General features: G+C 39.4%; 1 protein-coding gene across 1 annotated transcript in view; it reads left to right on the top strand.

The window, feature by feature from the left end:
* The window catches only part of SLC7A14 (solute carrier family 7 member 14), a 99,546-nt gene extending 91,910 nt beyond the window's left edge, over positions 1-7,636 (top strand). Inside the window, exon 8 of the mRNA XM_019735313.2 lies at positions 4,042-7,636. Coding sequence (XP_019590872.1) covers positions 4,042-4,364 — 323 coding nt within the window. The 3' untranslated portion in view covers positions 4,365-7,636. The remainder of the gene's footprint in view (positions 1-4,041) is intronic.
* Positions 7,637-23,836: the final 16,200 nt, after the last annotated feature.

The raw sequence follows: 23,836 nt of genomic DNA, 5'->3' as shown, positions 1-23,836 counted from the left end.
ATGCCAAAACCAAACTCACTCTCAAAAATAAAAGTTTGCCATCTGTAAGCGTTTACAAAAAGATATGACACCAGTCCCAGTGCCAACCGAAGTAACAGTGCCCCAGAATTATTTCGAGCAATGATAGCATCATTGAAATAAGTGCATAGCCTCATAAGATGAACAGTTTTTCCCCCACAGGTATAAATAACTCAGGGAAATTTTAATACTGCTGGATATCAGATGATATTAAGGGCTTCTTATTAGTTTTTAGATGTGATAATGACACTAAGTTTTTTAAAGGAGTCTGTTTGACAAATACATACTAAAATATTTATAGATGAAACAGGATGGAAGGGATTTGTTTCAAAATAATCTAAAGAGAAGGGACTAGGGGAGCGGGTGGGTGTCAGAAGGGAGCTAGTGATGAGTACATGGAATTCTTTACATCATTCTCCCCCTTTTTGTATATGTTTGAAATTCTTCAAAATAAAGTGTTAAGCAAAATTGCTTTCGATCAGTCTATACCTCATAGTCACTCTGGTACATGAGTGAACCCTGGATTAGGACATGGAGAGACCCAGAAGGTTTCATAGTTGCACCGTGAGCCACGTGGCTGTGGACAATCCTTTATTTTGCCCTGTGCCCAGTTTCCTGTCTGTGAAACGCACATAGTCATAAACACATAAACACACACACACACACACACACACACACACACACACACGCATGCTAGAAGTCTAAACAAGATAACATCTGTTTAACATTTTGAGCTCCTTGGAAGAAAGGTACAACATTAATGGTGCATCATTACAGGGCCTCAGCACCCAGAGATGTTGTGAGAAGTTTAGTTTAGATGATTCAGGATTCCCAGAATCCCCACAGATTTTTCAGAAACTACTTCATGCTTAGTTCTCTGAGCCAAGTGAAAGAAGGAGCAGAAACAAAACACCCTGCTTCTACACAGGAGGCTTTTAGCAGCTCTGTTTACTCCTCCAACACAAAGCCCTTGTTTATGTGTGACAGATGGTAGTACATGTTTCTCTCCTCTCTCTGTCTTTCTCTCTCACTCCCTCCCTCCCTCCCTCCCTCACTTCACTTGTTCCCTTCTGTTTCTTTGTCACCCTCCATTTTTTTTCTTTTCCCTGATCCTTCTCTGCCTCACCCTACTTTTCCCGAGTTGACTCAAGGGGCTAGCAAGAAGGACAAAGGCAGACCGAATGCCAAGACCTAGTAGGAGAATGCCTTTGCCCAAGCTGACTATTCTGTCAGGCTGCACGCACTGTCCCTTCTTGGTTCACAGCACTCATATTTGAAATGTGTTTTTCAAGACAGAGTGACACACCTTTGAAACTGTAGGGGGCTCAGAGTAAACATTTAAAAGGCCCATAAATATTTATGTGGCAGGTTTCCATGGGCTGCTTTCCCAAACTAATCATAGTCAACACATTCACACACACACACACACACACACACACACACACACACACACACACAGTTCTTTCCAGGCCCAGCCACTCCCAAAGAACAAATGTAGACCTAGTCTTTTATTAAATATTTACTGCAATAAACATAGTCTATAAACCAGCCAAGGGAAGGAAGGTGCGAAGGACTGGACATGCAAGAGCCTTTTCTAGAGCCACATGGAAGAATGCTGGTTCTGACCCTCTTAGACCCAGGCAAGTGACTTAGTGTTTCCCAACCTCTGTTTCTTCTTCCGTAAAATGAGGGTATTCAAATAGGTGGATGATCTATAGACTCTTTTCCAGTTCTCAATACCCGTGATCCTATGAGCAATCGCACCAAGGCTCTTAAAGAGTTCCCATAAATATCAATCTACCTGATACCCCAGTTCCTGGTGGGGGCAGGAGAAGGTCTGTCAGAACATATGCCAAACCAGTGCTTGAATGATGTGAGGAGAGGCAAAGAAGTTAGGGGCAAAAGGAAAGGGAAGAAAAAAGGCATTGAGTTCAGCATGGAAATAAATACGGTCAGAGAAGGGGATCAGAGAAGCAAGAACTGATATAATAGATGCAAGCTGGAGTAGGAGGCAAGATTTGGCACTTGCCTGGATGTCTAAGAGAAAACAGAGAGAGAGAAAAAGAAAACTTGGTCAAAAGAAGGTGTGTGCTAATTCCACTTTTGTCCCCTGAAATTTATTTGCGGGTCTCAGACACGCTTCCAACAAAGGCATTCTCCGTGAAGGGACAGACATCTGGCCCTTTTAAAAGAGGTCTTAATTCGATGCCTCATTCTACAGAGGGGAAGTAACTGTCCCCCATGGTGACTCCCTACCCCCAGACAAGAAAGAGTAAAGATCTGTGCTCAGAAAAATGAAGTAGCTATTTGAGAAGTAATAGCTACATCTGCAAATGATTAACTCTAGGGTTTATTACCAATGTGGACCATAAATGTCTGCTTACTTTGGCTCCTGAAAAGTTGATTTCATGGTGGGGGTGGAGGGGGATTTGAGAGAAGGAAGAAGAAATCCAAGCTTTAACAGACACACTTCAAATTCAAAAGGGAACAGGATTTCTCAAGTACCAGAGCAGAAAGCAGGCTTGACCTTGCTGGTCTAAGCAAGAAGCCCAGCAAATACCTGCAGGGTTTGTAAAGTCAAAGGGACTGGTTCCACTCAGAAAACGGTTGGTGGGGAGGGGTGCTGGAAGGAAGCTTAACTGAGTGGCCCCAAGTGAACAGGCCATAATACGGCCAGAGTTGGCAGTGGATTACATGCATCAGGAGCTTTACATTCCTGATCTCAGAGGTTGTCAGCCCTGGCTGACTGTTAGAATCACCTGTGGACCTTTAAAAACATACCTATGTTTGGGCCACACTGCAGACCAATTAAATCAGAATCTCCAAGGGTGGGGCTCAGGCATCAGGATGGTTCAAAAACTCCCCAGGTGACCCCTCAGGCACAGCCAGCGTTGAAAACTACTGCTTAATTAGTATCATTCTTACAGCAACCCCATGTTATAGATATAACACCGTTTAACTTACAACTCTCATAGTTTTACAGGAGAGAAAACTGAGGAACAAAGAGGCTAAGTAACTAGTCCAGGGTTACATAGCTAAGTGGAGGCAGCATTTGAACTCACAGCTCACCCTCTTAATCGTCATGCCCAATTACCTCCCACGTCTATGGTTTTCAGCTTTCCAAGCTCTGAAACTTCATGGGCTTTTCCAGGTAGAAAATCGGGGCTTTCAAACTATTTTTATATATTATTTCAAAAAAATTCTAATAGAATGAAACATTAGCCCATATTAAGGCTACTCATTAGCTAAGAAGGCACGTTTCTTTCTTTTGCTTGGAATGACATCAAAACAAGGAGCTGCACTGGACATTTCATGCTCATTAGGGGTTCTCATTCATTCATTCAACAAACATTAAGTGCCGGTTTTCTGCAGAGTCTATAAAATGGAGCCACGCTGTGTGGGTCACCACACAACAGATGTTCAAAGGGCCGTAACAGTGGCATGCACTAGACACTCCGAGAGGCACTAACATATTATGCTTTTAGTGAGAGAAAAACAGCAAGGGAAATCGTAGGATAATATATACACGTTGCTGAGTGGCAAAATAAAAGATGGAGGCAAAGAATAATAAACTGTAGTGAGAATGTTGGGAATACACTGTTGCTGATCCATAAATATTTAACCCAGGGTTTAAAAGATGTAAATTCCTGGCTGGCACCTACACAAGTGTAGTAAGCTGGATATCAACAAGGTAGGTGGGGACTGTGGTGACCTAGAGAACCCATATCCTGTCTAACAAGTCAACTAGTTCTTACCGCCAGCCTAAAGTTGCCATCTAGGAATGTGGGTGCAGTGTTGTCAGACTTTCTGACTTTTTCAGGGGAAGCTGTACATATGGGTTGCTTAATGCAAGATCTCCCAATTTTTAAGTGGCCTCTAATTCGAGTCTTTTCAAACAACCGTTTAGACCAGAGAAAATACACTCATCGCCTGCTCTGCTTGCACCATCGAGAGTGATCTCCCCATTGGTCTCAAGGATCCCAAAGCAACAGCTCATTCACCTGTGCCTTTCCCCTCCTGCAGGTATGCTCATTTATTTTGGATATGGCATCTGGAACAGCACCCTGGAAATCAGCGCCCGAGAAGAGGCCCTGCACCAAAGCACATACCAGCGCTACGACGTGGATGACCCTTTCTCCGTGGAGGAGGGTTTCTCCTACGCCACGGAGGGTGAGAGCCAGGAGAACTGGGGTGGGCCGGCTGAAGACAAAGGCTTCTATTACCAACAGATGTCAGATGCGAAGGCAAACACCCGGACAAGTAGCAAAGCGAAGAGTAAAAGCAAACACAAACAGAACTCCGAGGCCCTGATTGCAAACGATGAGTTAGATTACTCTCCAGAGTAGGGGAAAACACACGAGAAGTGTATAGAAATGGTGGTGATTTATTTCCAGTAACTTAACCTGTGGGCTAGAAGGTGAAAACTTTTTTGCCTCTCATTTCAAAACTCCAGCATTCCCCAACGTCATAGCCTGTCATTTGCTACTTTTGCTCTTCAGGGTAGTTCTGTCAAAGGGTTTAACCTGGGTCCCCTCACTGGTCCCCTTGTAAACAACAAAAACTAAAACTAAACAAGAGGCTACAAGACATTCTATCTTAGGGCAACCGTCAGAGCTGATGGCAGCAGATGTTTCCTAGATCTTTGCTTTGCTGGTTGAATCTTTTTGCTTCTTACTGAGACCCCCAGAAGCAAGGAGCAAACATGTTGGACCACACTGAGGCTGAGCTCCTCCAGGAGATGGGCCAAAGCAGGTGGGTGTGGGCACAAGGCAGCATTTCTACCACCTGAGACCACAAGGGCAAAGCTCTGTGCTCAGCATGCCTGGCTAAGAACTGCTCCCCAAGGGTGGGCAGGTGGCACTGGCACTGCCTCAGCAAGCAACATTTTGTTCTGAAATTGCACAAAAACGCATTCATGGAAAGATACATGCTTCTTTTTATTCATCAATGTCTCCAAACTGTAACTTTGGGGTCCAGCAAAGGTCAAGGACTCTGAGACCATTTCCCCTAAGGTGTCAGATGCACCAGAAAGTAATCATGCAGACCCAGTAATGTGGTGAGAAGCACCATCTAAGCTCTCCTTCAATGATCAGGAAAAAAAAGGAAATAACTATCTCTTGCAGTGAAGGCCAGAAGGGCATTGGCAGAAACTAACTCTCTGTCATGTCTTCTCTTATACCGGACTCTAAGCTCCTGCTGATATAATGAAAGAGGGCAAAGTTGGAGCATGATTTCATGGCACTAATATGCCTTGAAGAAGGAGGCTGTTTGTTTTATAATCAGATAAAAATCTTTACAAGGAGAAGTGACCCAGCCACTGAGATCACATTGCAAATTCTATTTCAGATTTCTAAAATTATCATTTCTGTAGCTTTTTGAGATATGCCACCACTTGATTGGTGGGTACTACTCTGAAAACAGAAATGTTGAAGCACAGCGTCTTAGGTAATGGCATTCCATGAGATCACATTTCACTTCTGAAACTTATTCTCCTGGAGTAGCTCACTGTTAGCCATGTATTTTTCCTGCTAATTCCCTGAGCAGTTTCGCTGAAGCTCAGAAAAATATCTACCTGGTATGGTCTAAATCTGGGCCACAAGGGAGGCTCTTAAAGGAATTTTCTCAGAAACAAGCTAGATGAGAGAACCTGCAACAGAAAAAAAGGGATCTATAAATTCTCCTCTCGGGTTACAGGGAATCCAGCACAGCACTGAGATATGTACGCATATGTGGAAAGGCCCCCTTTGGATCAAACTAAAATCTTTGTAAGAATTTCATGAACGGGAGGCAAAGTAGCAAATTCCTTGCTCTCTCTCTCTCCTGGATCTAGCATTATGCCAAAAGTTTTCCAGAATACATGGACTAATGTGTAAGTTTATTCTGTCTTACAGGTGAGGCTAGTGCCGTCTTGGCACATTTTAGGATGATAGAGAGAGGCACACATCCATTTTTTCACTCAACTAACACTGATTGCGATGTCCCAAGTGCTAAGTGATGGCAATGAAAAGATGTGTGACATCTGCCCTGGGAGGCTCACAGTTCAGAGAATGGGCAGAACTGGAGACTGTTAACTGTAGATAAAACAGGTGAACCTGACAGGTCCCGATGGGTGATGCACTAGCTGTAACATAGGATAAAAGAAAACAGTCAGTTGGAACTATATTTTAATATGCTTTTAAATAAATTGCATATCATACCCATAGCCAACGTATGCCATTTAAATTCAAATAATTACTATTTTCTAGATCTTCTTTTTCACGCCTCTATATTAATTGTTTATAACTCTGGTTTCCTGAGGTCATTTTAATGTGATGTTTGACAATGCCATGTTTTCTCTCCCCTAAATTTAACCATAAAGACACAGTACCTAGTCTGTGAAATACATCTTTGAGGGTTAATTATAAACTAATTATCAGTAATTTGGGTGAAAATGAAGTTTTGAACTGGTTTTAGAACTCCACAAATTGGCCTGGTTTAAATATAATCTGTTAAGCTTGAGGTACATCCAGATCGATGGGGTGGGGCTATATTCATTAAAAGTGTTCAAAGAGAAATATGAATGCAAAATAACAAAATCTTAATGTGGGTGGAAGAGCTTCCTTTTACTAGTGAGGTTTAGCTGTTAAAGTAATAGTGGTCTGGTGGCAGATATATGCAATTTCTGTAGCATGAGAAGTAAGAGCACATGCTTTGGTAAACACTGTTGGTAGTGATTTCGGGAAGATTCTATGAACCACTCTTATTTCAGGAGTCTCTTCTATAATCTTTTTAAGCTTTGCTCTCTTTATTTCTCTAAAGTTGTTTACTCATCTCCCTAGGAACCTTGGCTTTAAAAAAAAAAGTAGTCAATATGTTAGAAAAAGGTTATTTTAAGGTAAATCGATATGTTTTTCTTCACGTTGCACAGCCTCTGTGAAACAATCCCAGGTTTCACAATGCAGTTTTCAAAATACCATCAATCTAGAATGATTTTATTAGTGTTTCCTAACAATTTTCTTAAGACCACATTTGTGAAACCACCTTAAACATAAGATCACCTTATAAATAATTACCATAGAAACTTAGCCCCCTGGAAAGGAGTCCAAGGAAGACCTACATTTTTGAATTCTCTATAGCAAGAGCTCTTCCAGCGAGGTTTCATCATGTGGATTTGGGGTTTGGAGACACTTGTTTGATTGTTTTTCATTGTAGTCTATGTATTGGTACTCTGCTTTGTCTCAAAAGGATTTGAGGTGGCTATCAAATTACATGTAATACCAAAAAAAATTAAGTGAGGAGCTTAGGGAAAAAAGAAAGGATAAGACAAAGCTGGAAGTGTGTTTAGTGTACAATGCAGAACCTTGCTCTGCATTGCTAATTGCCAGTGAGGGGGCCACTTGAAAAATAATGCAGTTGTTGGTAATGACAGAAACAAGTACTCCTGCATGGTAAGAACAAATCTTTCCCCATACGTGCAGAGAATTGCAACAGCATAGATTATTGAAACCCACAGATAAGCTTCAGACCTGGATTTTGCCAGGTACAGGTACCTGGTGTATAGTGGATGTTCAATAAATATCTGATGATCGGATGAATGAAAGGACAGATAGGTTGATGGATGGGTGGATGAAAGAAAAAATGAAATATCATTTATTCAACAGTTTTTTGTGGAGTGCTTATTATGTGCTATAGCATAAGAAATAGGGGAAATAGGGTATATAAATAAAGAGCAATAGTGAAAGTGACAGGTGAGATGAGGGAGTTATAATGTGCCGTAGGAGTTCAAATATGGAAAGGACCTCCTTCGATTGGAAGGAAAGATCATAGAGAATGCAGCCCTTGTGTTGAGCCTCGTGGAACGGACAGAATTGTGTTGGGTAGAAACGGGGGTAGGCTTGCTAAGTGGAGCATCAGCGTGAGTAAGGTGTAGACTATGTACTGTGCCTCCTTCCAGGAAAAGCAAGAAGCTAGTCTGACAGGAGCTTATGATTTATGAATGACTTATATATGGAACAGTAAGTAAGCAATCAGGCTGAGAAAGCAGGTTAGGGCTCACCCACAGATAGACGTCAACAAAGAAATGAGCTGGCTGGCTCTCCTTGGGTGGGGACGCACTGAAGAAATGATGAAAGTATGAATCAGGGAAGGCTGGACTTTAAGAAGCTGGGGCCTTGCCTTCATCTGCCTATTCAAGGAGCTAACAAATCACATGCACACTACAAGTTGATTTAACATATTAAGGGGAAAAAAATATCCATACTTAAAGCAATTTATGATTCTTCCTTTGAGTCCTGTGTCTGATTTGATCGTTAACCTAGGAGAAGCATTTAACATGTGGACAAACAGTGCAAAGTTATTTGCAGCCACTTCAAATTTTTCAACAATAAGTTGAAACAACCAAACCTAATAAGTTCTTATTAATATATCGATCTTATCTAAACAGTAAAACCTTGGCTCAAGATTTTACTCAGCTGGAGTGCAAGTCCACTTTGAACTAGTGAAAGGAATGGAACGATAGAATTAGGTTAAGAATCCAGTTCTACTTCTTAGTAACTAACTAATATCTAATCAAATGTGTGCATAATAGTCATGATGAGCCTGTTTAAATAAACAGGAAAGAAAGTTATTGGATTTAATGATCCCTCCTTCTCTGGAACCTGTGGGCTAGTCAGCATGTAAACCTGGTATATATTGGGAAACAAAACACAGATTCCTGTAAAGAAATATCTTTTCCCTATTCTCCTGAAAAGAGTTGATAAACTTGACCTCCTCTACAACACAGTTGTTGGAAGTCTACCTTACAAGGGATTGCCTCTTCTCTGCATTATAAAGAGAAGTTACAAGAGTTTGAGAATCAGCCTCAAAGACGAGAGGAAATTCCCACCAGCTTTTACCAAGGTCCTGAGATATCAGTGGAAGCCCACTGACAGTCAAATACCTATCTTGTATCTCAGAAGAGAAAATCTTGTTAGGTGGAGAAGTCAGAAATCGGGAAATGGGTCTAAAGCCAGAGCTGGGGTCAGCTCTCTGAGTCCAGTGGCAATTAACGGTCCACTCTTGGATTTAAGCCTTCAGGTTAGTGAGCAATCCACAGATGGCCTTCATTTCTTATGCTTGTGTGGAGAGGAAGTGCAAAGGAAACACACACTCCCAAGGTGGCCATGAGGTCTGCATGACAGCACTCCATTTTCATGCCATTTGGAACCAGACTGGTCAAGGAGGGTGATTCTATCCAAAATTTTTACAAAGCCTAGGTTTCCCTTGTATGCATGTAACCTCCCTGACACTAGGGACCTGTTTGTCTACCAGGGCCCTTTGTAGTCAGAGAGAGAGAGACAGAGAGAGAGAACGCCAGGATGCTGTTTTACCACAGAATTTATTTACTTCATATTTCTCTGTTGGAATGGTGATGGGTAGCAAAAAGTCCCTTTCATGTGCACAATTGTTGTCCTACTTTTATTTTCTCTAGAGGAGAGGCTGCTGTGATTTCCCTCCCCGCCCCCCTTAGGAGCAACTTCCTTTCTAAAATGCTTTTCTCTTCATATTCAGCTTGAGTAACACATGCATCTGTCTGAATACCTAGGCAGTTGCCTTTTGCCAAAATTACTTCTCCAAGAAAATGTTCTCTTTTTTTAAGAATTTAAAGCCCAAAAGGGATTAGTGGAAGTTTTGAAGCCCATCAAAAATGAACATGTATTCTGCAGTATCAAATAAAATAGTGTTAGAAATCACTAAACAGTATTCTACATGCATGGAATTACAAAATTCATATAGGATTTTCACAAAGACAGCTTTGGGCTGAAGTCTTCTGAAAGTAGCTAGCTCTAATTCCTTACTCTTTGAGAACAGTTAGTGCATTTTGGTACAATAACGAATGGAAATGGCTTTGTATTCAAACTAGGAAGCAGAGGCAGCATAGATTCTTTCATTAGGGACTCCTTCAGTGCTTTTTATTTTTTCTCTATTATATTTCCCTGACATTGAACTGGTAACACTGGCTAACGGGAATTGTGGGTAACGTGAACTTCCCAGAAAGTGCAGACTATGAAGGATTGTGTTCATTCCGATATTGGGATAAGGAGACTGTCCCTTGCACATCTCCTCCTAATTGGTCTTGGCAGTTGCCGATACACTTGTCTCACGCTCTCAAAGGAGAGAATCTACACTGGAAACCGTAAACCCCCACTTTCCAAAGCAAGGACACTGGTAATGCTACAATGGCACATAAATACCTCAACTGTCTGGGCTGCAGAAGGGGCTGCAGGTTTTTAAGGGAGCAGCTATTGTTCTCATCCCATGTAGTGATACCATCTAACAACAGGACGTGACATTCTAGCTTTTTCTCACTGTGGAAAAGAAAGGTTACTGTGTAATTCATATCCAAAGTTGTAAGTACAGTTTGTAAATTTTACTCACTTGTTTCATTTTTGTTTGGTCCTTGAGAAGTACAACTTGCTTTTTACAGCTGGTAATTTCTGGTGTCATTCTCTGATACACATATATATATTTTGGTATGAAATTGCTGTGTTTGTTAGTTTGTTCGTTTTGTGGTTTTCAATTCCCATTGGTGCACTGTACAATGGGGTGTTGTAGTGTATCATGAAGAAAGAAATAATATGAAGATATGTTACGGAGTATGTTTAATTCTGAAATGACTGTGGTGTTGACAATATATTGATTTACAAAGACAGTAAGGGAAAATTCTAAATTTACCAAAATGTGTATATTTTAATAAATGCATAAAGCTTTATTGTGTGCCTTTAAGTTTAAAAATGGGTTTATAAACAAAGTCAAAAACAAAAGTGTCTTACTATAAAATATCCGTAGTAATGTAAAGCTTTTACACAGGAGACTACCAAAAGAAAAAACAAAAAAGAAAAAGAAGCTTTCCCGTATTTTGTTAACCTTCACCAGTACCTGAAGTCTGGTACTTTCTTTCCATTCTGAAATGGAGATGAATAAGTGAATCTTGCCTTAAATGTTTCGATCGTCCTTTGTAGAAAAGCCAGATAAATAAGCTCATTTTTTTCTTTTTTCTTTTTTTGAACTAATTGCATTATTGTGGAAAATTTGTTTTCAGAATAAAAATATTTTAAAAATTACAGCTCATCGACTATTAAAATTTAAATTTGAAGAAAGTAAGTGCCGTCCTACCTTTTTAAATTCACTTTACTTCCATGAAGAGAACATTCAAGTTCAGCTTTAGTGAACTGTTGGGAGAACGTGAAATAATTCAATGTGCCTCTCATCACTTTTTTCTAACACGATGCAGGGCTCTGTCTAGGACCCGGCTCACTTTGCTGCCTGCTGCGTGACCCATTCCCAGTGCCATCTCCTAGTCCCAGCCACACATTCCCTCCAGCTTCAGAACCATGGAGCATTTAATTCCATTGTCCCGTTCATTTTAAGGACAAATTGGAGAAACATTACTTGCCTACAGTCCCACCCCCAATTATGATAGCATTCGTGGTGGTTTCATTTATTTTACTTTTTGATAATACTGGTAGTGACACCCAGAGAAAAGGTACAGTGGTGCAGCAGGGTCACGTGTCCTCCACATCACGTGAGATGCACAGACGACATGTCTATATTTCCTACAATTCATGATCTTCCTTGTAAAAGTCCACCTGCCTAGGCTCCAAGGGAGAGAAAAACAAACTAAATGTATTCACTTCTGGAATCGCAGTTGTCTTCCTGGTTAGGCTCTTGAAATGATTGAGTCTCTTCGGGGTAAATGCTCAGTCTCTGGATTTCCTCCCTTCCCCCTTGCTTCTCTTCAAAATGGCATCTGGGAACAGAGCCTATATGAGAGCATAAGTTGGTGGTACAGACGAGAACTTGGTGATCTGGACACAGTGCATGCTGCTGCAGAATGGCTACCTGGATGGCTACCTGGACAGGTGACCCCTGAAGAGGGACCAACCCATATAGCCAAATGTTTCATGATGACATTCACTTCCAAAATCCATAGGTCTAGCATTTAATCCACAGTGGTCTGGCATACTACTGCTTACATCCTTTCCAGCTGAATATACCACTAACCCATCCAATGCTTTCAGGCTTTCTCACCCCAAAATGAAGCTCCTACACATTGAAGCCTCTTTGTATGGACTCCAGACCTTTGCTGGTCCACCAAGCCCTCAGCACCTCCATTTTAGAACCCACTGCAACCCCCCTGAACCCTGGGGAACCAGGAGCACCACCTAGGATTCAAGTATTCAGCCACTTCCTTCACTAATGATACCCTATCATTTCTGGGTTCTGCTCATCGAAGCTTACAGCCAGTGGTGTGCTGCACCCTACCTGTGAGAATGATTGTTAACTTTTTATGACTTTTCGAGTCCATTGCTAAACACAACCTTTATTAAAACTTTACTTCTACAAACTTACAATTAATTATATTGAAAACAGAGGTCATAAATACTCAAAACTAATTATTTTACTACATTTAACTGTTATCTATGCTCTCATGGTTATTTACAACTATTATATCTGTATGGGGGAAATACTACATAATGACATTCTATTGCATGTGTTTTTCCCAACACCATGTTCGGTAGGTTTGCAATGGTTGCTTGAAATCAGCCAGGGTGGGAGAATTCACACCATGCAAATTGGAAATGATATAAAATCAGAGTGTTTTTTTCTTTTTGTTTTTCCAGAGAGCTGTCCATCACACATCTACTAGCATACCACTGTTTATATCCTTTCCAGCTAAGTATACCACTAACCCATCCAACATTTTCAGGCTGTGTCACTCCTCTCTCACCCCCACCATAGAGGGGGAAAGCGTGGACAAGTAATTTTTCTCTCCATCCTACCTCTATTTCTCTTCCTCTCCCCACCATCCAGTAGGGCCAGCTGGGGCTGGCTTTCTACTCTTCTTTCAGGCTGACAAGAATACCCCCTACATATTATTCTCCCTCCTAGGGACAATAAGCCTCATATTTGAGTCTTACTAGTGGAAGGGTTTCCCATTTGCCTATTTACAAATAGTATCCACCAAGGGTCCCAGGACAACCTAGAAGTCGGGATCACCAGGACCAAAACAATAATTGGATTAATAGTCCAAACTACAACCTCATTCCATGGGGCTCAATATTAAGAGGTTATTTAATAACAAGTGCTATTTAATAACAAAGATGTGGCGTCCAGTCCTCGGGCACCGTCAGTAAGAATGTAAAATGGTACAGCGCCTGCGGAAAAACAGTACAGCAATTCCTCAAAAAAACTAAATGTAGAATTGCCTCATGACCTAGCAATTCCTTTCCTGGGTGTATAGCCAAAAGAACTGAAAGCAGGGTCTTGAAGCTGTATGTTCATAGCAGCATTATGCACAATGGTTAAAACACGGATGCAGCTCTGGTGTCCATCAATGAATGAATAAAGAAAATGCGGTATATCCATACAATAGAATATTATTCAGCTTTAAAAAGGAAGGAAATTCTGATACATGTTACAACACGGATACATTTCGAGGACACGATGCTAAGTGAAATGAGCTAGTCATGGAAAGACAAATGCTGTGTGACTCCTATTGTGAAGTACGTGGAGTAATCAAAACCATAGTCAGGAAGGAGAATCATGGCTGCTCGGGGCTGTGGGAGGGGGAGAGGGAAGAGCTGTTGTTTAAAAGGTAAAGTTTCGGTTTTGCAAGATGAAAGAGTTCAGAAGAGGATGGTGATGATCATTGCACAGCAATATGAAAGTACTTAATATCACTGAACTGTACACTGCAAAATGGTTAAGATAGTAAGTTCTCTATTACGTATATTTTACCATAGTTTTTTACATTGAAAAAAATTAAAAGGTTATTCAGAGTATCAAAGCTGCTTTAGAGGCGTCTTCTCCTTAGGCCATAACTCAAAACCATTTTAAAAATTAAATACCCCGTTAGAAATTTAAGGGATCAATCCTCATATTGTATACACTAAATTCACAGCTCGTCCACATATCATTTTCAAGTATCATCAGTTCACTGAGTGGCAATGAGAATCCTTTCTGTGTCAAGTTTCCTTCCGCTCCTTTGCCCACATGCATCTTTTCCCCTATCTGGGAACAGATTTCTTCCATTCTCAAGGTGGCTTCAATCAAATCAAGAAAAACTCTAAGCTATGAGGCTCAGGTAAAAAACCACGTGCCCCCATGAACTAGAAATTTGAATTCTCCCAGCTTTTATTTTATATACGTAAGCCTGATACCTATCCATCAGAGGAGCCATTTAGACTGTTTTCAGGAAGGGATGAGCCCTCTTTACATCAATTAACTGACTGAGATAAGTACTGTGGCAGGCTTTCCTTCAGAAAAGGGAAATACGAATGATTTGTGACTCTAATTAACTTCAAACACAGCAACAGGAATACAAGTTGGAACAGAATCCAAAGAGGAAATACTCCATTCAAATTCAATTCTGGTGGCTGGAAGACTGATTGAATTTCCTTCCTAGCAGAGACACTCCTCACAGGGCAGGATGGGGAAGAGGTAAGGGGTGTCCTAGCAATGGGGTTTCCCTGTTCTATGAAGCTCTGTGTCCAAAGCAGCCCTTTTAATGTACTGGAAATAATTCCAGGTGTGGATACAACGTCCTCAACTTTCTCACTAGCCTTGTCAATCTTGTATAAGGAAGTGGAGATTGGGCTAACCAACCATGATGGAAAGGGCATATGAAGATGTGCTATGAGACTGGAGGACCAGTGGAGGAAGGGCACCAGGCCCTATCTGCTCTCTGGTGCCCGAAATGCCTCCATTGGAAACAATGTCCATCATTCCTCAATAAGAAAAAAATCTGTAAATGCCTCCACAGTTAACTCCCCCTGGAAGAAGGAACACAGTGTCTTAACTCATCCGCATTGCGATACAAATGACGTAAGAGTTTCTTCTCAGAAAGCAGATTTTCACAAGTCATGAGAAAATATTATAAGGTCTCTGTGTGCCTGCGAGGTGGTTGGGGGAATCCAGGACAGGAGACAGCACGGAAGGGAGAGGTCAAGATCCCGTAGGCACACTTGACCCCATTTACTTCACAACCTTGCCTAGAGCTAGATCTAAATACAACAAGGGAGAAAGACACTATCAACCTACCCTGACTGATGCCCCAAATCACTCTGAAGGGACAGATAGCTGATGGGGTGCAAAAAGGCTTGGACTGCAAGAGAGAGAAACCCATATTCCACTTCTGGCTCTTCATATCTTGCTGTGTAAAGGTGGGCGAGCCACTTCCTCTGTTTCCTCATCTACAAACAAGAAGTTGACCCACGATTTCTTTTTATATATATAAATTTTATTGGGGAATATTGAGGAACAGTGTGTTTCTTCAGGGCCCATCAGCTCCAAGTCGTTGTCCTTCAATCTAGTTGTGGAGGGCGCAACTCAGCTCCAAGTCCAGTAGCCATTTTCACTCTTCAGTTGCAGGGGGCACAGCCCCCCATCCCACGTGGGAATTGAACCGGCAACCTGGTTGATGGGAGCTCATGCTCTAAGCCCCTGAGCCATCCAGTTTCCCTCTAGAAGCTCAGCTGCAGCTCATCTTCAATCTAGTTGTGGAGGGTGCAGCTCACTGGCCCATGTGGGACTTGAACAAGCAACCCTGTTGTTCAGAGCTCATGCTCTAACCAACCGATCCATCCTGCGACCCTGACCGTGATTTCTAACTTTCCAGATCACTGCCAGGAGGACAGTGAACACATCTCTCTTGCATCCTGGAGCACCTTGGCAACTAGTATAGAGCTGGGACATAGGAGGCATGCAATGAATATCTGTTGAAGATATGAATGAATAAACATTAAGTTTTCCTTCATCATCCAGAGGCCCGCCCTATGCTTTTGCCAAAGTAGAGAACAATTTCAATCACTACTTAAGTACTTGATAGTTCACCTTTCTGACAGATTTCAAATCCTTTGAATCACTTTTAGAAATTGATCCTAAGATCAATGGTAAAAGTTTATGCCAAAGAAGATATCTGTAATTACAGGGAAAAAATACCCCAAAAATTAAAATCAACCTAACATCCCAAACTAGAGGGTTAAATAAATTATAGTGTAACTATGAAACTCAATACTATGCATCCATCTAAAAATGTCTTTAAAGAATGTTTCATGACATGAGATCTTCACTATGTTAAATTTTTAAAGTAGGATGCAAAGATTATATATTGTATGTCTTTTGTTTTGAAAAACATGTATTTTAGAAATGCATAGAAAAAGATTTAGGAGATTATATGACTTGTTAACCATTGTTACCTCTGAGAAGTCTTATTTGGGATGGTTTTGCATTTTTTCTTTATACTGTTCTGGTTTTTCCAAATGTTCTTCAAAATATATTTTATTTTCAAAAATAAAATGTTGTCAATCTTTATTTTCTACAACATTAGGGCATTTTCAAATATTTCCCAGGTCCTAAATGGCAAACCAAGCAGGCTCCCCAGGCAATGACACAAATAATAGAAGCTATCCCTCAAAGCCATACTGCAGACAGATTTTTCTCTCTACATTGGCACATACACGTTTAAGACGCTTATACTCCTTCAGCAGAAGGAATCCATTCTCAAGTAGAGTTCGTTAGCTTAGACACTTGGCTCAAATATATGTTGTTAAGTATTAAATGCATACTAGTGTTAATTTTTTTCCAAACGTCAAGGATGTCAAAAAGACATCACAATTTTAAAGGATAAATGCAGATATTTGTGTATTCAGCTTAATCCTTCTACCAAGTAAAATTATGCGTTGATATACCTTTGTGTTCTCTTAGGGATACTACCTGTCACGCAGAATATGGTCAGTAATTATTTGCTAAATCAGATTGAACAGAATTTTATCCACACCTACCAAAAATGTAAATATTTTCAAAAGTACATATTGGTTATGACTTATACATGAAATACATCCTTCACCAGGGTCATTCCTTTACTTAAAATCTCCAGTGGCTCCCATTTGACAACAAAATAAAGCTCTTCACTCCCTGGATCCCATCCATCTCTCCAGTCTCATGTCTCACCCTCCCCAAACTGCTCTATATTCTGACTCCAACAGACTCCTCAGTGTTTCCTAGGCAACTCCCTTGTCTTCCTGTGTCTTCTTAAATGTCCTCCATCCCCATGTCTACTCAGCAAACTCCCATTCATGCTTTAAGTTCCTCTCAAATGTATCTTCCCTCTGAATTTCCAGAATCTGACCTCTGCCCTAGCCTCTCCTCTCCTCTCCTTTCCTCCTCTAAACACATGTTCCCATAGCGTTCCTTTTTAAATTATAGCATTTTACACGTTGAATACAGTTATTTGTTTATGTGTCTCTCTCCTCCTAGAGACCAAAGCCTCCAAAAAGATACAAAAAAGACAATACTAGAACTATTTTTCTAAAATATTTGAATCTAAAAATTAAGAACAAAATTAAGACTTATATTAAGTATAATTAAGTATGATATATAATTATATTAAGTAGAATAGTAATATAATATTATCTAATATTTATTATATATTATATGTCCATTGTTGTATATTAACATATTATTATAATATATTCAATATGTTGAGCATAGTGTATTATATATTATTATATATTGATTTATATTATATAGTATGTTATGTATAAATAATATAGAGAATGTGCATATTTTATATTATATTTTATATACAAATAAAATTAAGCCTTATATTCTGTATAACATTTATATATTATAGTATATAAATTATAATATATTAACATATTATTGTAATTTATTGAATAAGTTAAATGTAAGGTTTAATGTGATTTGTATTGTATTATACTGCGGAGTTTATCATGAATTATACTGGGCCACATAGTCATCAGACCATCCCTCTAAGGGTCCAGTGGTCACCTGGTTTCTAAGAGCTCCTGAGGACAGAGAATCGTCTTCACTGAAGAGGGATAGACAGCACCACTCTTACCATGCTTACTGTTTCATTCAAGTTATGTTTTGTATGTTACAAATACCCATTTAAGTGGATTTACAGATTGCCTTATCTGTTTTCACTAAACTAACCCCACTAAAAGAGCTAGTGATTTTAAAAGATTCTTGCAAAGAAACCATAAAATAGCCATTGCAGCAAAAACAGTGGAGCCAAAAGTTTGCTATGTAACAAGAATTAAAAACAAAATAAACATTTTTAATCTGTAGTCTTATAACAATTTATGAAAAGCAATTTCATTTAGAAGGAAATTAGTGCAATAGAAAGATCATCTTGAAAAGATACACTTGGACATATATGTGATTTTATTACTGAAAATAGTATGTATAAACTATAAAAACAGTCCTACTAGACATACAGAAAACTTAAATTTTTAAAATCTGATTAGAAATCTTACAAATGAAGAGTTTCTGTGGGCTTTCAAACAATTTTTTAGAAAGTATGCAAGTGCAAACCTGTCTGATTAGTTTGAAAACGCAAGTGAACGGCATCAAAGAAGATGGAGAACTGTCAAATTTTAGTACAGATTTTTTCAAAATGCATGGAGAAGATTGACACAGGAGTATAATGATTGAGGAAGACAGTCAGTGATGTGCTTACTTCTCCTATATGGTTCTATGTATTCATACGAGGTATCTTTTCTCAGTCAAAGCAGCTATTAAAACCAAGTAGTTAAATTAACTGAACTAAGAATCAGATTTTTGAATGTTTTTGTCCCAGTATTAATCAAGGGAGTAGGTCCAAACTCATTGCTCTCTTTAAAACATTATTACTAACATAAAGGGAGGAAAAAAGACTTTGTATTATTAATAAATAATATGAAATAAAATTAAAGTGTTATCTCATTTTTCCCATTCTTTTCATATTTTTGTGTACATTTTATACTGTACATAATATATTAATACAATTGTTCATCTGTAGAGATAATAAACATACATATGTACATCTAGAGACAGAGGAAATAGTTAATAAAAGTTTGCAGAATGAAAATTTTCAAATAAGATTTAATAGCAGAGATATAAAAAGTGCCAATGACTCCTGTGCATAGACAGTGAAAGAAGACACAATAGAGGAAGAAAAAACACTCTTAGGTAGGCCATGGTCTGTTTATTTTATAAGTAATCAAAGGGAAAGAAATCATCACTAAAATTTAACCTATCTCCTAGAATTTAAACCATACCACTGAGTAAAAGATAATAACATGTAATTATATATCCAGCTAAGAAAATGTATCAGCAATTAAATACTGAAGTTTAGTGGCATTTTCTGGCACACTCTCAAGATCTAATCATTAAATAAATTCAGTTGACCAAACAAAGTCACATTCTAGTATCTTTCCTAATTTGAATTCATGAAGATGATGAAATCCTACTATGCTTCCAGAAAATGCCCAGCCAGTTCATGAAAAGAACATAAAGGGAAATTAGAGGCATTTTTATCATTTACCTTATATAGCAATATAGTTCTTTGAAAATGAGATTGAAACATGTTTTATTTTCTTCTCTCAAATTCTATGGAGCTTTTGTTTCCATTTAACAGATTAGAAAATGGATGCATGTGAAACTAGTTTACTTGTGGCGCCCACACCTTCAATCACTGCAGAATGTTTACCCTATCTTCCTCAGCAAAACTTGCATCTCAAGGGGCTCCTTCTCAAGTGTCCAGATTGGTTTATTGACCCTTGTGATGAGGTGAGCAAAAGTGGTAGTGACCAAATGAACTACTGATGGGACAAATCAGCCAGCTTACAGGAGACAATTTGAGGACAAGTAAATGGAATAACTATTCTCACCATGGGCGGTAAACATACGGAACTCGTTAACTCCAAGTGACAGTGCTAGCTGAAGCGCACATGGGTTCAGGGAGGGTTCAGAAGCGTGTGTGGGGAATAATTCTCCAAAGCGTTATTAAATAAAATTAGGTTCGTGCAGGGAAAACTTCAGGCTTTGGAGACAGACTTCAAGGACACGAATTCCACTCCCATCTCCATCAGGAACACTGCAATTACCCAGCCAGACACAGAGTAAGGTTCTTTTGTTCTTATCATGACATCAGAAATAAATTCCAAATCCTAAGACACAGAGGGAGTCTTTGATAGCCTCCCAGGTCTTGGCACTGCCCACCCTCCATGGGCCAGGAGGGAAAGTACATGACTAGAAAAATTAGAACCCTGGCTCTTTCTTTTCCATCCTGAATCCAAATATATACATACATATGTATACATACGTATATATGTGTGTGTGTGTGTGTGTGTGAGCACATGTGTGTTTTAGCAAAATCAAGGCCCCACTTCCCTTCTAGAGGTCTTGCGAAATTGAAAACTCAGAAAGACCTCCTGACCTGCGCTGCTCTCTTATTTTCAAATTGTAAGCCAAAACTGGTTAACTTCAAAAAGGCTCTGCAAAAATCACGACATTGTTTTCCTAAGGAGGCCTTATTGAATGATTGAGGGTTTTCCAGCCCAATGAGTTCTTTGCTAAAAACAGAGTTATGCACTAGTTTTGGCATTTGTGTGCAAACCAAATCCTGGGTCTGAACACTGGGAATTGCTAGCAAGTGGGGACTGCAGCAGCCGAGACGTAGCAAAAGGTGGTCCCGTGTGATTTTTCATATACAGATTGGAATCTCTGCCATTCATTAGGACTTCAAAGCCTACATGAGTGCTTGCTCTCTTTGGTAGCTAATTCCCTTTATTTCCTGAAAATCCTTTTGTGTAGTAATGGAAAATATGAGTCTACATTTCCTCTCTCTGCAGAAACAAATGTTCAATAACCCTCATACTGTAGAGAAGCTCGAGTTCCCTTTATTTTCCAGTTGACTACAGAGAAAGGATCCCTTTCTAAAAATATTTGTTTTGAAAACAAACAGGTCCAGAATTTAACCCTACCTCTAAACCTACATTTTTCATTGGGAGAGTATTTATGCTAAAGAGTTTTATGTTAATTTTGAATCTGTGCGTTCATTAAATGACTTTCCATTGTAATTCATTCCACTTTCTTAGGGAATAAATTCCACTTGAAGGCTGGAATAGTGGTTAATACTTCAAGTTCTATAGTCAGACTGCAAGGGTTATAATCCTGGCTATGGAATCTTAGGCAATTTATTTAAACTTTCTGTGCCTGTTTCTCATCTGTAAAATAGCTATCTGATAGCTCCTAACTCATAGAATTGTTTTAAAAATTAAATGAACAAATACATGTATTTGCTGCATTCCATGTTTCTATTTTAAGTAAAATGGGAGTTAGAAGGAGTCGGAGACCTGAGGGCTTTGTGAGGCAGAACCACCATACTAGGCAAAAATTGTGGGTTGCCAAACTTTTACAGTTTATGAAATGCATTTCATGAAATGACTCATGTGATACCTATATTAGTAACTCAATAAAGCTGAGACTTTCATTTTTATTGTTTTCTTGTTTTTTAATCAACTATGAAAAGAAATATCATTCTTCCTATTTCTCTTTGGAACAGTTCAGCGCACTCAGACTATTCACTGTCCCCAGCATGGGGGTCATTGCTTCAAGTCTCCACTTTACTCTGCTAACTATACGTGGCCATGCATTTTATGTATAAGTCAATGCCAGCTGATTTAGCTATGTTTCTGTTGCAACTATCACGATTAAATCTCACCCAGAGAGGGAATTTTTAAATCATTCAGAGAAACAGGAGATTGACACCTTCAGGTAAATTCCAGCCCCAAGAAAAAACAGCATACTCCTCTGCTGAAGATCTTAGCAGGACATTGTACGGAAGCCTGGAGTGGAAGGCACTTTCCTGCTGATTCCTCACTGTTTTGCTCATAATTAAATCAATAGACTTTAGGGAGCTTAGGGATTGGCTGACTTTCAACACTCATAAAAAAGGTGCAACGTTGGAAGAAGACCTAGTCAATATGCCTTTATATTCTATAAACGCTTATCTTTAATCTGTGCCATAATGTGCATCTGTTGGTATTTTATTTTGCCCTCTAGTCAGGGTATATCTTTCCAAAGTATGTTAAAGGTGACAACAAAAAGAAGCAAATGGCATCATTATTCATGATGTACCTGAAAACACCACTAGACTGTCAGTTATTTGATGACTGGAGCTCTTTTTTTCTTTTTTATATCTTATAGCTATGCATGGCTGGCACATAGCAAGTGCTCATTAAATGTTTACTTAATTAACAAATGCATCAATTAATGAACAAATAAATAATATAATTTTATCAGATGCTCATAAAACCCATTTTAAGATGACCAAAGTTTTAAGAGCTTGTAAATTTTTAAATAATAAGCAGGATTTCAAGTCTTAATAAAATATCCATAAGCTCTAAGGAAGCACAGATCTAAAAACATAGCACAGCCATGAATTGTGTAGCTGACATCATACGCTGAAGGCCTACTTAATTCAGAATTCTGTTCCATTCCGAGAAGACAGACTAAGGGAGTTATTTTAATTAATAATCGCTTTTTAGATGTACTGAAAATATAAATAGCTTTACGGAAAGAGTGTAAAATTTATAATAATGCTCCAGGTGATTTCTCCTATAAAGTATCCATTGTTCAGTGATGATTGACTCCCTCCAAAACATTCTCTAGATGAGCTCATGGGGCAATGTGGCAGAGGGAGCCAATGGAAAAGAAGGTTAATGATTGAATTAAACCTTTGGATATTGGTGTAATGGACATGAGTTATTTTGCATCCTCTCAGCATGAGTGTCCCCTTTCCTTGCTAAAAGGACCCTAACTTCCTTTGGCAGAATCATTCTCTTTCTCACCCCCCAGGAAAAGAAATATACATGGAGCATATGTCCCAGGTCTGACCCACATGACCCTTCTAGCCAATCAGATGCTCCCTTCCTGGTATTTGAATCTTAAACTAAGTGATAAAAAAAACTAAACATGATTGGAATTCCTTCATCCTAGCAACAGAGCCCTTGCAAAACTGTCCTTGCACTTTCCCTTCTCTGGGTTTGGTTTCCTGTGGAAACTAAGTTTTCTTCCTCAAAGTCCTATTTTCCTACCTCCCCCCAAAACATCTCTTTTTTGTTTCCTCTCACTAGAGTCTGTTTCTCTTACTCATAAATATTTTTCATAAAAGCCAGGTAGGCATAGTATGAAGCTTTGCATGCCAAGCTAAGGAATTTGCACTTTATCCAGAGAGCAAAGGGGACACATCAAAGGATGTCAAGTGAGGGGAACACATACTGAGATTTGTGTATTGATGAAGCAGAAGGTTGACTGGAAGGAGGAGAGGAAGGAGTCATCCAGGAAGGAGATAATGCAGTCTTGAGGCGACAAGGAGACAGTGAGAATGAACATGAGAAAGGGCCCCCCGCCCTGCCCTGCCAAGGTAGCATCAATGGGAAAGGAAGTGGTCTAGAGCTCAGGTTCTGGTTTCGGTTCCAGGAAGCACCAGAAGAGAAGCAGGTTCATCTCCGAACCTGAGCAGTCGAACTGTGAGACATCCTGAGTGCTGTCAAACACACACTGGGTTCCATTGAGGAAGGTAGATTTGGGAATCAGTTTGGGTTTTTTTTCATTTCTGTTTACTTTTATTTTCAGAAAATTATCGTAGTACAATTTTTTTAAGAATCGCTATAAAATAATGGTTGATTTCTCCATAATTATCAGAATTATTCATTTATTTATTTATTTTAATTAAAGTGTATTGGGGTGACAATTGTTGGTAAAGTTACATAGGTTTCAGTTGTGCAATTCTGTAATGAGGATAAAAGGGATCGAATATATGGTGATGGAAGGAGAACTGATTCTGGGTGGTGAACACACAATGTGATATATAAATGATGTGTTACAGAATCAGAATAATTTATACTTGATGTCTTGGCTAAGTGGGACTGAAATCAACAAAAGCTCTTGGAGTGTTGACTCAGAAATCATCCTAGGAAGCTTGTCCTGTTGATGGCTGTCATGCTGA

The sequence above is a fragment of the Rhinolophus sinicus genome, linkage group LG01, assembly GCF_036562045.2.
Source record: "Rhinolophus sinicus isolate RSC01 linkage group LG01, ASM3656204v1, whole genome shotgun sequence".
Lineage (NCBI taxonomy): Eukaryota > Metazoa > Chordata > Mammalia > Chiroptera > Rhinolophidae > Rhinolophus > Rhinolophus sinicus.
Note: the sequence above shows the minus strand (reverse complement) of the source record. Positions and strands in the feature narration are given on the sequence as shown.